We start from the raw sequence: 12,500 nt of genomic DNA on the forward strand, positions 1-12,500 counted from the left end.
GGTAAATTTTACTTGTTACAAACAGGGATTATGAAATCTCCATTCAAAACAACAACCAGCTTCACCTAAATAATAATTATTGATAAATACAGGTGACTACAACTTACATGTAACAAAAATTGGTTCAGTTTTCATGGCAGAGGAATTTATGCAAACCCCAAGAAATTCATCTTAATTTTTTCCAGCCTCACTGGTGTGAAAACATTCCTTTGACATTTTAGTCTTCATGAAAAATTATGAGCTTGAATTTTGGTAGGCTATAGTTGCCTAGAAATGTTCTAAAACTACTGTACAGCATATACCTTGGTCACAGAATTGGCATTTGTCAAGATCTTTTTGAAGTTTTCCAAAGTCACAAATTCTGTATCCTGCCAAGGGCACTGTTGAAGTAGGTTCATGAAGATTAGTCTTGTTCTTTTGGCAATTGGCCTTGCTCCTGGTGATGTGGCTCTAAGACAGTAGTAATTCTTTAAATGTAGGTGAAACTTGCAGCTATTCTAGTATTGAATTATTGAATTCTGTGGTAAAATTACTTGGAAACAATTTCAGTTTTGCAACCTCCTCAGTACTGACCACATGGCTTTTACATGTGACAATGATACCCAACATCAATGGCATCCATAGTGAAGCTACTCACCTGGCTATCTGTTGGTTTCTCGTCTCTTCCAGTGCTTTTTTGTTTCGCTGGAGGTTCGGCATTTGTATCCTTACTCGCACGTAAGGAAAGCATTTTATCGGCGACTTTTCGCTTCCTCTCTAAACGACATTTTGTTAAAGCATGGCTCGGGTCGTTCTCCTTTCCGGCCGCATGTGCTACTTTGTGTTTGGACAAGCCAAAGACCAGAGCAGTTACAAGAGCAATTTGCCAAAAGGAAGGAAGTGAGCATGTACTTTTACAATTGTTTTGTTGTTCCGACAATATAGTGTGCCCGCTCATGTTACTCAAATCGGTGTTGTCAAGAAAACACAATTTTCCTGACGTTAGAATACTACGGTTTCTAAGCAGGAAGTTTTTTTCTACTCTCAATAAACTTGACGAACATTCTGCTCTCTTGAAAAGACTGAAACGGGAAATGATTTGAAAAATTTTTTTTACGACCGCCATGTTTATTGTTTTTGTTGGGTTTCCCCTTTAATACTCGCGTGTATTTTCCGCGCGTTGTGACGATATCTCGCTCGTGCGTGCGTGGATGATTCGGCAAAAAAAAAGCCGCGGAAAACTGTAGTAAGCCACCTTAAACAGTGCAGCTCGACAAACCATCGAAATCTTGATTGTTTTAGTCGCTGCAAGTACTCGGAAAAGAGAAGAAATGCGAATTAGTCCAACCTAAACATGCATAAATTGGCGGCGTTCTCTGAGGAAAAAACAAAACACTCACTTAGCGACTCTAACGGTAAATCATGAGCATAAACAATAGAAATTTGTTTCAAATGAAGTGAGGAATGTACAAATGAATTTTCAAGATGGTGTTAAGCACAAGTTTGCTTTGATGTGTACCCTGTGATTAGCGAGGGTCGTCAGTAGGTTTCTCTTGTCATGTGCGATCCTGTTTTAGAAATGTACAACAGAACGTTGATTGTTGAATGCTGTTCATGTTGGTCTTAGTAGAGTCGCAAACACTTATAAATCAATCAAATAAAATTCTGCATTGGGGTTACCAGCTGAGGCATTCTTCACATGCAAAACTTACTACCATTTTTCCTTTATTCATGTTTGATCAAGGCAGTTCACATAGCGGCTGTCTTCCGACTCTGAGCGACGACCCCGGCGACGACCAAGGCCCAAGTAACCGAACGAAGATAAAACAACTCGTACCATCATGACAGGGCTCAACTAAAGCTGCATTTAAGAGTTACGTTCAAGCCATTAGAAAAGAAATTGATCGACGACTCGCTGTTTACCGCTCAAAAGAAATAAACTGATCCACATATTTGTCGCGATCAGTCACGCAACCTTCCGAAATTTTAGACTTTTTGGTCATTTAGTACTTGTCAAAAGGAGACATCAGTTTGTTTAATTCCTGTTTGTTTATGATTTGCGATAATGAAAAGGGGTTGAATAGGCAGATAGTGAAGCGCCAAGACACAAGCACGATAACTTGCAACAATATGATAGCGCTTTCAATTAAACCTCTGAAATAACAAAAAAAGCAAAGCTATGAAAGAAATGGATCATACTTCTCTGAACCCATCCAACCTTCCCGAAACATTCGCGGGTAATTTGCATTTGGCAGAGGAAACCTATTTCATGAGCGAACGAGAGCAGATATATTCAGCGTCTTCGGCCAAAGCTTCAACTTCGAGCCATTAATCACACCGGAAGGTACCGGTCATAAAGATAGCGAAAAACGGCTCTTGCTTTCGTTAAATCGTTCGCTACTTCTCTCACAGTCCCACAATAATTATATTATTATAGCGACAACTGAAAGAATCCGTAACAAATAAATTAAGACTATCCGATGGAAAGCCTGTTCGTGAACACCAAGGAAGTTCCGAAAAAATCAATTCGCTGATCAGAAAAACCGGTAAATACTTGCGATACTACCAAATGTTCGCGAATCTAAAAACGTTCCCAGTTTCACTGAATCGCTCCCTACTTCTCTCGCAACTGGATATTTAGGTTTCTGTTTCCCCACGTTAACAATGGAGAGAATTACACAACCCAGAAGTATTTGGTCAAGTCAATGCGATGTTTACTTTGTCACATTTCGATGAAATGTTTATGTGATTCGCTCATTCTTTGAATTACGTCCTTCTGAAGGTGGTTAAATGTTGACAGCCTGTTTTCTGTAATGTCTATTTTCTCGAGGCATTATCAATAATGGTACAAACAATCCAATTTTTTCGTCGCTATGGGGCGAAAACCTGATTTTTCAGTTGTTGCGGGGCGAGCGTCACGACATCGTGACCAGTCTACTCGAGTGATAACATATGACACATCCCGAAGGCTAGCGGCGTCATCACTTCGATTCTGCTTCATTCTGGCGACGTCCCCTTTTTGTCGCCAAAAATTCCGAAGAGGAAAACACGAAGGAGGAGAATGTGAAAATTTTAAAGAGTTTAAAAATATTAAAACAAGCTTGAGACAAATGATTGACCAGCCTCTTGGTGAAACCTGATGCGCTAATGGAAACATTTTTGAAGCGTCGTTCAGTGGTTCGCGTTTCTTTGAGCAATATCGTTGGCTCTTGTCTGCAGAATCCGTAGGCTCAAATGCGACGGCTTGCTCCATTCTTAGGAAGACTCGAAAACCGAATCTTCTTTCCTGCGTGTACTAATTGTCTGGTTGCCGTTGTTGATAGCACGAGATTCGTGCACTGCAAGTGGGCTAAAGTCGTTGCGCATGAGGCGCTCACAGAAAAAAGGATAGTAAATTATTATAGACGGAATGTGATTCTTACTGCAATGTAAAAAGGAAAGGCAAAAGGTAAGTTTGCTGATGAATTGATCATTTTGACACAGTGGGTTGGAAGACATGCACTCTAATCTCCGCATTTCATATTATAGAACAGGTAATTTATTCATTCAAATACAACTAAATTAGCGTACTTTTCAGCGTACGAAATACAGTAATTGAAGCGCAACAGAGCCGTTTGTTTAAACGCGTTAAAAATCTGTTTAAACGCACAAAAAATGCGTTTCCACGCGTTTCGACGAACGCGATTAAACGCGTTAAAACGTTGTTTTCTAAATTCACCTTAATCCCCCTTTTCCCAAATAGGGTCACATATATAAATTATTTTAAAGGGATAAGGTACTTTTCAAAGGTAGCAGTGATTTCACTATGATAAGCACCGGTAAGATGACTTGACTGAAGTGTTTTAAATGTGGTCATTTTTGCAGTCATTCTGATGGTTCAGTGAAATTCTGGGCTGCAACATCAGGTGGGCATACTGAGGAGAATTTTAGATTTATGGTGACAATATGTGTGTTATGTTCTAGGTGTTAGTTAAGATAGGATAGGGAAACTTTTATTTATGGACGGTATTGAACTTGATAAAATTTACAAATGCATTTTCATAAGAAATCTGTTCCACCTAAAAGTCATGTGACAGTCGAATGGAAGTTACTGGTACCGGTAATTATCAATCTAAAGTTGAATTGCAGTACGTATTAAAATAACTTAATACTGTAGATGGTTGTTGTTGATACAAACTTACATGGAAAGGTTGTGATTTGGGTCTGAAGGCAGTACATTTAAGTGATCTGGGAGTGTATTCCAAATAGATGCCCCCGTGAAAGCGAAGTTGTTTCTAAACTAGGTACAATGTTAAAAGTGCCTTTAATTAGCTTTCTATGGACTTGTCTTGAAATAATTTGCATCGCACATTTTCCTGTCCTATCTCTTTTAAATTAAAGGTCTAAGAAAATCCCCTGCAATTGTTGTAAGAGTAACTTAGGTACTATGATTTGTTGGTGCTGAAGTGCAATGCTTAAATAGAACGATGCAGAGGTTATTTCCCCATTAAGTCCAGAGCCGCCCCTCTTTAACAAGTAAAATCATCTGGCATTCGACAGAGTAAAATCTGTTAAGTCTCTCTATTAACCCTTTCACTCCTGTAAGTGCCAATGGGACATATATTTTACTCTGTCTAACGCAAGAGGATTTTACTCCTCAATGGGGAACCTCTTGGGAGTGTTAGGGTTAAGACTATGAGTCAATAGATAATCTTTTTCAATTTGCAGCTGTGCTGAGATGTCTCTACAAGTTGTCAACGAGCAAAATTTTTGAAAAGAATACCAATTCAATTGTGGAGAACAATGAAACAAATGGCAAGGATGGGCAGTCTGAGGGCAGTGTTGGAATGGGTTGTGAAAGTTCCTCACTGTCTATGGTGGACATTGACTGTTATACTGTGAACATGATAGAGCTGTGTCTCCGGAGCCGTACATTGTTAGTGGCTGGCACTTGTCATGTGATAGTCTATCAGTTTAGCACAGCAGAAGAAACATTAGAACTTGTGGTAATTACGTTTTTTGTTTTATATTTGCCTTACTGATCTAGAAAGTATAATAATATTTGAAGAAAGGAGAAAGTGTTCTGCTACTGGGCATCAGAGGACCTAATCTGTAAGTTGCCAAGAATGGTCCATGTTCTTTCCTGTCATGATTTGGGGAACAAACATGAGATTTGACAACATGAACATGAAGCAATAGTTCCTTCTCACAAACTAAAACACGCAGAAGTGTTGCTTTCATGATTGTATGATAATTTTAAATTTCAAATAAAATGAAGGTGGCAGGTGTACAGTTTTGTGCATCTTGAGTGGAATTTTTATGTGCAAGATATGAGGTATAAGGTATAATTAAGGTATAATTTATTTACCGTCAGGTACACAGGGAGTGGTCGCCCAGTCTCCTGAGCCGGGGGCTCATGATAAAAGTGACTGACTTAAAATATGTAACAAAGTCTAAAAATTCTTAAAACTAAATCACAGATTGTCTCGTTGAACTATTACAAAATACATAATTTAAGCGAAAGCTACGCATACGCGGAGGTGAAACGAAAGATTATGGACAGCTTTTACATTGGCAGCCAGTAAAGATAAGAGTTTTCAGTTTTCTTCTAAAAGACGGTAAGTTAGGAGCGGTTTTAACAGAAAGTGGTAGTTTGTTCCAGACACGAGAGATGACAAATGAATACGAATTGTGACGGAATTTACTGTTGTAGGAATTTTGGGTTACGTTAAGGCCAGTGTTTCTTAGGTTGTAAGGAGTAATTCGGGGTTCGAAAAGGTCGGCTAGATAACTTGGGCCGTTCTCTTTGTAACATTTATAAAATATTGTTAGCGACTGTTCAATACGTCTGGTCCAAGTGCACTGGTAGATAAGTCACTACCTAGGTCAAGATCCACAGTTTTATTTGCTTAGCATTCAGGCGGGCCTACAGTGCCTTCACAGCCTTAAGAGTTACATGCGTACATTAAAATTTTTTTAAAGGGGCCAGCTGAGGTAAATACCAGGACGACTCTAATAGTGACGTTTTCAAAGTTTTTCAGCTTTGAGTTGTTGCTTCAGTTGTCCAATTTTGTTTAGACAAAAAAACTGTTTCTACTTTTATCAATAAAGGGCAAAATTTACTGAGCGCTGATTTGCACAGAGAGGGCAGAGGCCATTTTTTCTTAATTGATGGCATTTTTGGTGATCAAGAGAGGACTTGATTACCTGTCAATGATTGTTTAATCTGTTGCATAGCAACGTATAAATTTTGCCCCTTATTGATAAACAAGTAATCGCATGAGTCCTCATACTATTAAGGATTAATTGCACTTGTGTTTTGGAAATTTTCCAAATTGCCCTTGTCGCTTCGCGACTCGGGCAATTTTGGAAAATGTCCAAAACACTCGTGCAATTAATCCTTAATAGTATGAGGACTCATGCGATTACCTATACTAACTAGTTTTGAAAGGAAGGTTTTGATTAAATTCCATTTTACTTGCAGCAACTAGACATCAATATGCAGGTTGATCTGAGTCCAGAGTTGTCACCACAATGTACTGGTGAACTTGGCAGTCCCACGGATGACAGAGGAGACCACTTAGTATTTAGCGCAACACACACATCCTTGACCATGTCACATCCAACTTTATCCTGTAAAACTGGATTGTATAAGAGATCACCTGGATTTCAGCCATTGGTTTGCTGTTTGACATCGACAGGAGGTGCTGATTTCATTCCTATCAGTAGTTTGGCGGTTAGCTCCGAATTTGGAGTGTAAGTATCTTCTCCAGAGTTTAAATCATTTTGATACATACCGGTATCTCTTTCAACTTGGTTGGTATATATGATGATAGAGTAATGGACAGCTCTTTGTTCACCCATTAGTTACATGGCCAAGCTTAAAATTTTTGGAATATTCATCTAAACAGCTTCCATGTCAGTTGAGCGATGCACTTGTTGAGTCAAACGTGGCCAAGGGGAAGGGGAGAGAGATGAAGCGACTGCAAACAGTACTGTAAGCAACATGTTCAGAATTCCTGTCAGACTCGTTTGCCTTCAAATGTGCGGAATTGTTCGTTAAAAAGGGAAACAAAATGACAGTGGAAGCTGCTCTCGTGTCTTGTATGCACACAGCTTGACTGACATAGAAGGAGTGCAAGCAGTCCAGTTGTCCATAATGCTATATGAGGTCTTGACATGGTCAGGAAAGAACGAAGATTTTTTTTCTCTGTTACACCACAAAATGTACAGTAGATGAAAAGGTAACCAGGGGAAAAATATATTTCCAGTCAATAATTTTATTAGTAAAATTAGTGCGGCTCAGCGACTAATATGTGTTTTAGGATAAATTGAAATCTGGAAAGTTCATACAACTTGCATAGAGGTTTTCATTCAAATGCAAAACAAACCTCCAACCAGGGAATGTTGGCAGTCAAAAAGGAGTAGTAACAAGGGATGCAGAGCTGGTGCGGTGAGAGCTCTCGCTTCCCACCAATGTGGCCTGGGTTCAATTCCCAGACTTAGTGTCATATCCAGGTGATCTGGTGACGCAATTTGGGGGACTGGGAAGAAAAATTTTAACGCCGTATCCCACAACCACGCGCGGCCTTAGGTGTTGTTTCCAAACTCCCTGCAGTATTTCCGTCGCGAAAACTCAACAGATCATTCCGTGTCTACCACATTTCCTGTTACTGAACGAACATTCAAGTAGACCCGACGAGCTCTAACCTCGCCTCTGCCATGTTGAATTCGAAAATAAGGCCGCGCGTGGTTATGGGATACGGCGTTAAAATTTTTCTCGCCAGTCCCCCGAATTACGTCACCAGATCACCTGGATGTGGGTTGAGTTTGTTGGTTCTCTACTGTGCTTCGAGAGGTTTTTCTTCAGATACTCTCATACTGGTTTCTTACTCTGCTCAAAAATCAACATTTGAGCCCTGACAACTGGTTTTCATTTATTTTTTGATTTCAGTTTACAGTGTCCCCAGCTAGTGCTCCAGCGCTAGAGAACTGCACACTTAAATAGAGTTTCTTTCCTTTCCTTTACCTCAATCATGTTCATGAGCACAACACCTCTTTTCTTTGTGACAGGGTTTGTATCAGCAATGGTTCTTGTTTGGCTTTAGTAGATGTGGTTCAGAAGAAACTCATAACTGTGTTATCAGCCCAGGATATGACTGGCAAGTATTATTATTGTTGAGTTTAAGTGGACAGAGAAAAACAAACCTTATACCCTGTACCCTTTGTTATGAAAGGGGAGTCAGGGCAGCTTAGCGGTTATCAACCATGGCTTCCATCTCTGTGCCGCGGGTTCAATTGTACGTGGGTTGAGATTCCGTCAATCTCCGTTTGACTGCGAGGGTTTTTCTCCAGGCACTCCAGTTTTCCTCCCTCATCACAATTGACTCTCAGTCAAATATTACATCTGGCTGCAGGCGGATACTCTCGATAGGGTCAACCTCTGGTATTCTTTCCTTTTATTGAAGTGAATGAATGAAATTGGTATAATTATTGTCATTATTAAGGTTTAAGGGTGATGAGAAGCTTTTAAAACCGGAATTTTCATGCATATCAAAAATGTTCAGCTGGCTCGGTTAGCTTCAGAGTTAGGTACCCTGTTCCCAGCTCAATCCAAGTTGACTTCATCATCTGTCTTGATGAAGTGATTTGTGAACGTACTGTACATACACAAAGAACGAAATAGGCAAAGGATGTGCGGGAAAGTCAACATTGTCATATGAGGGGGGTTCCAAATCCGCTGTGACACCGGCACTTTCAAATGCGCGCGCTCACGATGCAAAACTTGTCCTTTCACTCTTAACACTAACAAAATTTCGGGATCTAAGCGATCTGTTAAGATCACCGATCGTTTCATATGTACCTCCACAAATGTCATTTATTGCATAACCTGTACGTTATGCAATAACTTATACATTGGGGAGACAAGTAGACGACTAGGCGACCGATTCCACAAACACCTTCGCGATGTTGAGAAGAATGACAAGGATGCATCTAAGCCAGTCGCTCGCCATTTTAATCTGCCTAACCACTCCAAAAAACACATGGCTATCTGCGGCCTTTCCCTACATCTAGGTACGGCGGAAAGCCACAAGAATCTGGAAAAAAAATTTCATCTTCTAAATCGGCACCCTTAATTAATCCCCACGGTATTAACGAACGCTTTTCATTTAACTAATGTATCCAATTTTTCACGTTGCCATGTTGCCACCAATAGCGCAACCCTTACTCCACTATAAAAACTACTTACAAACCATAATTCCTCGACTCGCTCTGACGAAGCGCTAACGCTTGAAACGTCAGCTTCTAGAATCTCTCTACGGTGGTCAATTTACATTATCAACTCCGTTGATAAAACCAAATTTTTGTACACTACTTCCCCACCGACGCAGCACCACAGTTTCTGTAGAAACTACCCCCTCCATCTGAAGTCTGCCATGTAGGACCACACCTTCTGGAAGTCAATGCAACAACACGATTCAGTTCATGATGCAGAAGGATGAGGTTGGATGCTAATATCCAAATGTACAATCTTGCATTGGATTGCAAGCAATAATAATAATTGTAGAATTTATGAAGCCCTCAAAAAAGTTATCTTATAAAATTTATGGCTAATTTCCATTTGACGAAATTTATCTATTTGCCTTCAGCTGTGTCTGAATCACCAGCTGTGCAAACACCAACAACTCCAGTTGTAGCAGGAACACCGTTGACCTTCAGCATTAATCCTGATGGCTCGGGGGGTGAATTCCATGTTGACCTCAACTCCAAAATAGAAAGGAGAAAGAGTCGCCCCCCACGCCCACCCCCTCCGGCCAGGAGACTTAGCGCTAAAAGTGACCAAAGCAATGGCAGTGATGGTGCAGATGGTTTGCGGCAAAGTAAAGCAAGTGGATTGAGTCTTGACTTTCGGCCCCCTGATAATATCAGCTGTCTGCAGTTTGCATGTACTTTCACGAAGAAGAATGGTAATGTTGTCATCCTTACCCTTGTGTCAGCATTCAGGACCTTTTTTTTTGTGATCAAGTGCTTGATCAGCAGTCACGTAGGATTTAGGGCCAAGTCAAAGTCATAGACATTTGTGTGATCTATTTCTTCTAATATCATAGAATATTTAATACTTCAAGGTTTCTTATATACAATGTTACGTAATAATTATGTTCATTGACAATACAGGAGTAATATTTGCAAGATTAGCATCAGAGTGTTATAGCAAAAGCCTTTTTTATGGACGCTTTTGCTGAATTTACTATTGTTGTTTGTTATTCACAGATAATTTGATCAGCCCCAGTCTGTGGGTTGGCACAGCCTTGGGAAATGTGTTTGTTGTGGTGCTGAACTTGCCTGTTGGAGAACAAAGAGAGTCGCAGCCTGTTCTAACAATAACTACTGGTAAATTACCCAATCATACAGTTGTCGGGGCTCTTATGATGTCTCAGCCTTTTGTGTACCTGTACGTGTTCCTGATTTGGGGTAAAATACTTACAGTAAACCAGATTTGTTTTATATTGCAGGAACGTTATTTCATCCTAAGGCAGGCGTAGTGCTAAGCATTTCCATCCTTGATGGACAAGGACATCTTTTCCCTTCCCCGTTTCAGTTTTGGAAGGATAAAGATACGCAGGCAAATAAAAGTAAGCAAAAAGGGCATAAAAGTGATGATGATGATGATGAGATCATATCTTGACGTGTCGAAGAGATCATGTCATCATTATCAAATGTCAAGAAATTGACTCGAGGGAGGAAATGAAAGCGGAAAAAAGGTGAAAAACAATAGACCTTATATACTTGCCACTCGTCTTAAACTCGTTAGAAATTTTGATAATGATGACTTGAAATTATTGAAAATTCATGATATTTTTATCAGTAATATTTCAGGTGCTCTCGTTATTCGCTTAAAGTGGTACTATGATCAAAAAATCATTTCCTTTTTTTCTTCAGATTTTGAAAGCGTGTTTGCTTAACACCTAACTGGCAAAATTTTGAGCTTTGAGTTTTATCCAAAGGCTGTTTATTTTGAGTGTAAGTTTTGGATTTCACGGTCCGCCATTACTCACGTTCAAAACTGGCCGATTGGACCTCAGAGGGTTGGATCTAGAGAAAATGACGTCATTTACTCACTAGCTTAAAATTTCAGCGTGTAAACGCAATTTATTACATATGCAAAACACGGGTTTAAAAGTCTGAAAGCCCGAAACTCCCGCGCTGCATATTAATTCGGCCGCGTACACACGCATCGCATTCTTAAACTAGTGAGTGTTTGACGTCATTTTCTCCTCGACCCAGCTCTCTCAAGATTTTAAAGTTAGTAATGGCGGACCAATAAATAAGAAAATTCCAGTTAAAATAAACAGGTGTCTTTTTAAAATCAGAACTTAAAACTTGGGTCAGTTAGTGTTTAGTTAACATAGTTTTGAAATCCAAAGAAAAAAAAGAATTGTTTTTTTGGTCGTAGTACCACTTTAAATATTCACAATAGTAAGTAAACGGTACTTGAAGGTAGGTGTCTTAATGAAAATGCCTTGATTTATTTGAATTTTCCTTTTTGTTTTTCAGGGGTTTCAGCACAATCTAGAGAAACGCTAGATAGACACTTTGTTGCTATCTGCACAGAACGTGACGCAAAGGTTAGTTGCAAAACAACATGTCAGGAAATCATGCTTCTTGATCTGTTTACAACTCAACGTTGTCGCTGTTGCTTGCCCTCATCTATTACCGCGTCCTCAATCACGCAGTCACTTGCACTGCAGCCCAAGTCGATTTTTAGTAAATAAATAAATAAATAAATAAATAAATAAATTAATTAATAGCCTCAACTTCAAGTCATCAGCCCCTCTTCTCTTTGCTCTTATCCATGCGTGCTGTTATCCGTGCAACTTAATGCAACTTTCAGTTAGATTATGTTTCAAAGCGTCTGTAGGTAAACCTAAAGTCGTGGAACAACGATAGCAAATTTGTGAATCTTGAAAAGCAAGGTGTAGGAGATTCTTTTGGGCATTGGGCGCTATTCAGTGGGAACATCGTTTAATAAGGAAGGTGACTTACACGCAGAGGTGCTAGTTTGTTCATTTTTTTTTCTTCCGGGCATCAGTCATACTCTTGTCATACTGGGGCCGTTTGCTCGAAGCCTGGTTAGCGCTAACCGTTGGTTAAGAGATATCAAAAGCTGTAGGTTTCTATGGCATTTATCGCTGGTTGGTCGGATTAACGCGCTTTCAGGGCAGGTGACCTGTTATCAGTTTTCTCGGATTTTATGGTTTTTGGCGGACTAGAAGGATCAAAAATACAAATATAAGTGTATATAATGCTCCAGTATTCCTTATTTTCGGTACTTCATCTCTATTTTCAGGTGTATTCCCTTCCAACATCCAACACAAATCCAAGGTGCTTTTCCGAAGCAAACATTGCCGATGACATGTCCGTTCTGCTCAAAGCCACAGCTGTTGTTGTTCAAGGTAATGTGAAAGGCTTATGTTTGTTGTTTTTGCAGAAGCCTTTAAGAATATCACACTTAGTCCGAAGATATCTCGGACGGTCCCTGC

General features: G+C 39.7%; 1 protein-coding gene across 2 annotated transcripts in view; it reads left to right on the forward strand.

Moving 5' to 3' along the window:
- Nucleotides 1-12,500, forward strand: part of LOC138052985 (syntaxin-binding protein 5-like) — a 46,408-nt gene that overhangs the window by 26,414 nt on the left and 7,494 nt on the right. For both annotated transcript variants that reach the window (XM_068899625.1, XM_068899626.1), the window contains 9 exons: nucleotides 3,844-3,884; nucleotides 4,687-4,964; nucleotides 6,443-6,714; nucleotides 8,032-8,120; nucleotides 9,609-9,926; nucleotides 10,231-10,350; nucleotides 10,473-10,592; nucleotides 11,515-11,585; nucleotides 12,308-12,413. In XM_068899625.1, the coding sequence (XP_068755726.1) occupies nucleotides 3,844-3,884; nucleotides 4,687-4,964; nucleotides 6,443-6,714; nucleotides 8,032-8,120; nucleotides 9,609-9,926; nucleotides 10,231-10,350; nucleotides 10,473-10,592; nucleotides 11,515-11,585; nucleotides 12,308-12,413 (1,415 nt within the window). The remainder of the gene's footprint in view (nucleotides 1-3,843; nucleotides 3,885-4,686; nucleotides 4,965-6,442; nucleotides 6,715-8,031; nucleotides 8,121-9,608; nucleotides 9,927-10,230; nucleotides 10,351-10,472; nucleotides 10,593-11,514; nucleotides 11,586-12,307; nucleotides 12,414-12,500) is intronic.

The sequence above is a fragment of the Montipora capricornis genome, chromosome 6 (assembly GCF_036669925.1).
Source record: "Montipora capricornis isolate CH-2021 chromosome 6, ASM3666992v2, whole genome shotgun sequence".
NCBI classification, from domain to species: Eukaryota; Metazoa; Cnidaria; class Anthozoa; order Scleractinia; family Acroporidae; genus Montipora; species Montipora capricornis.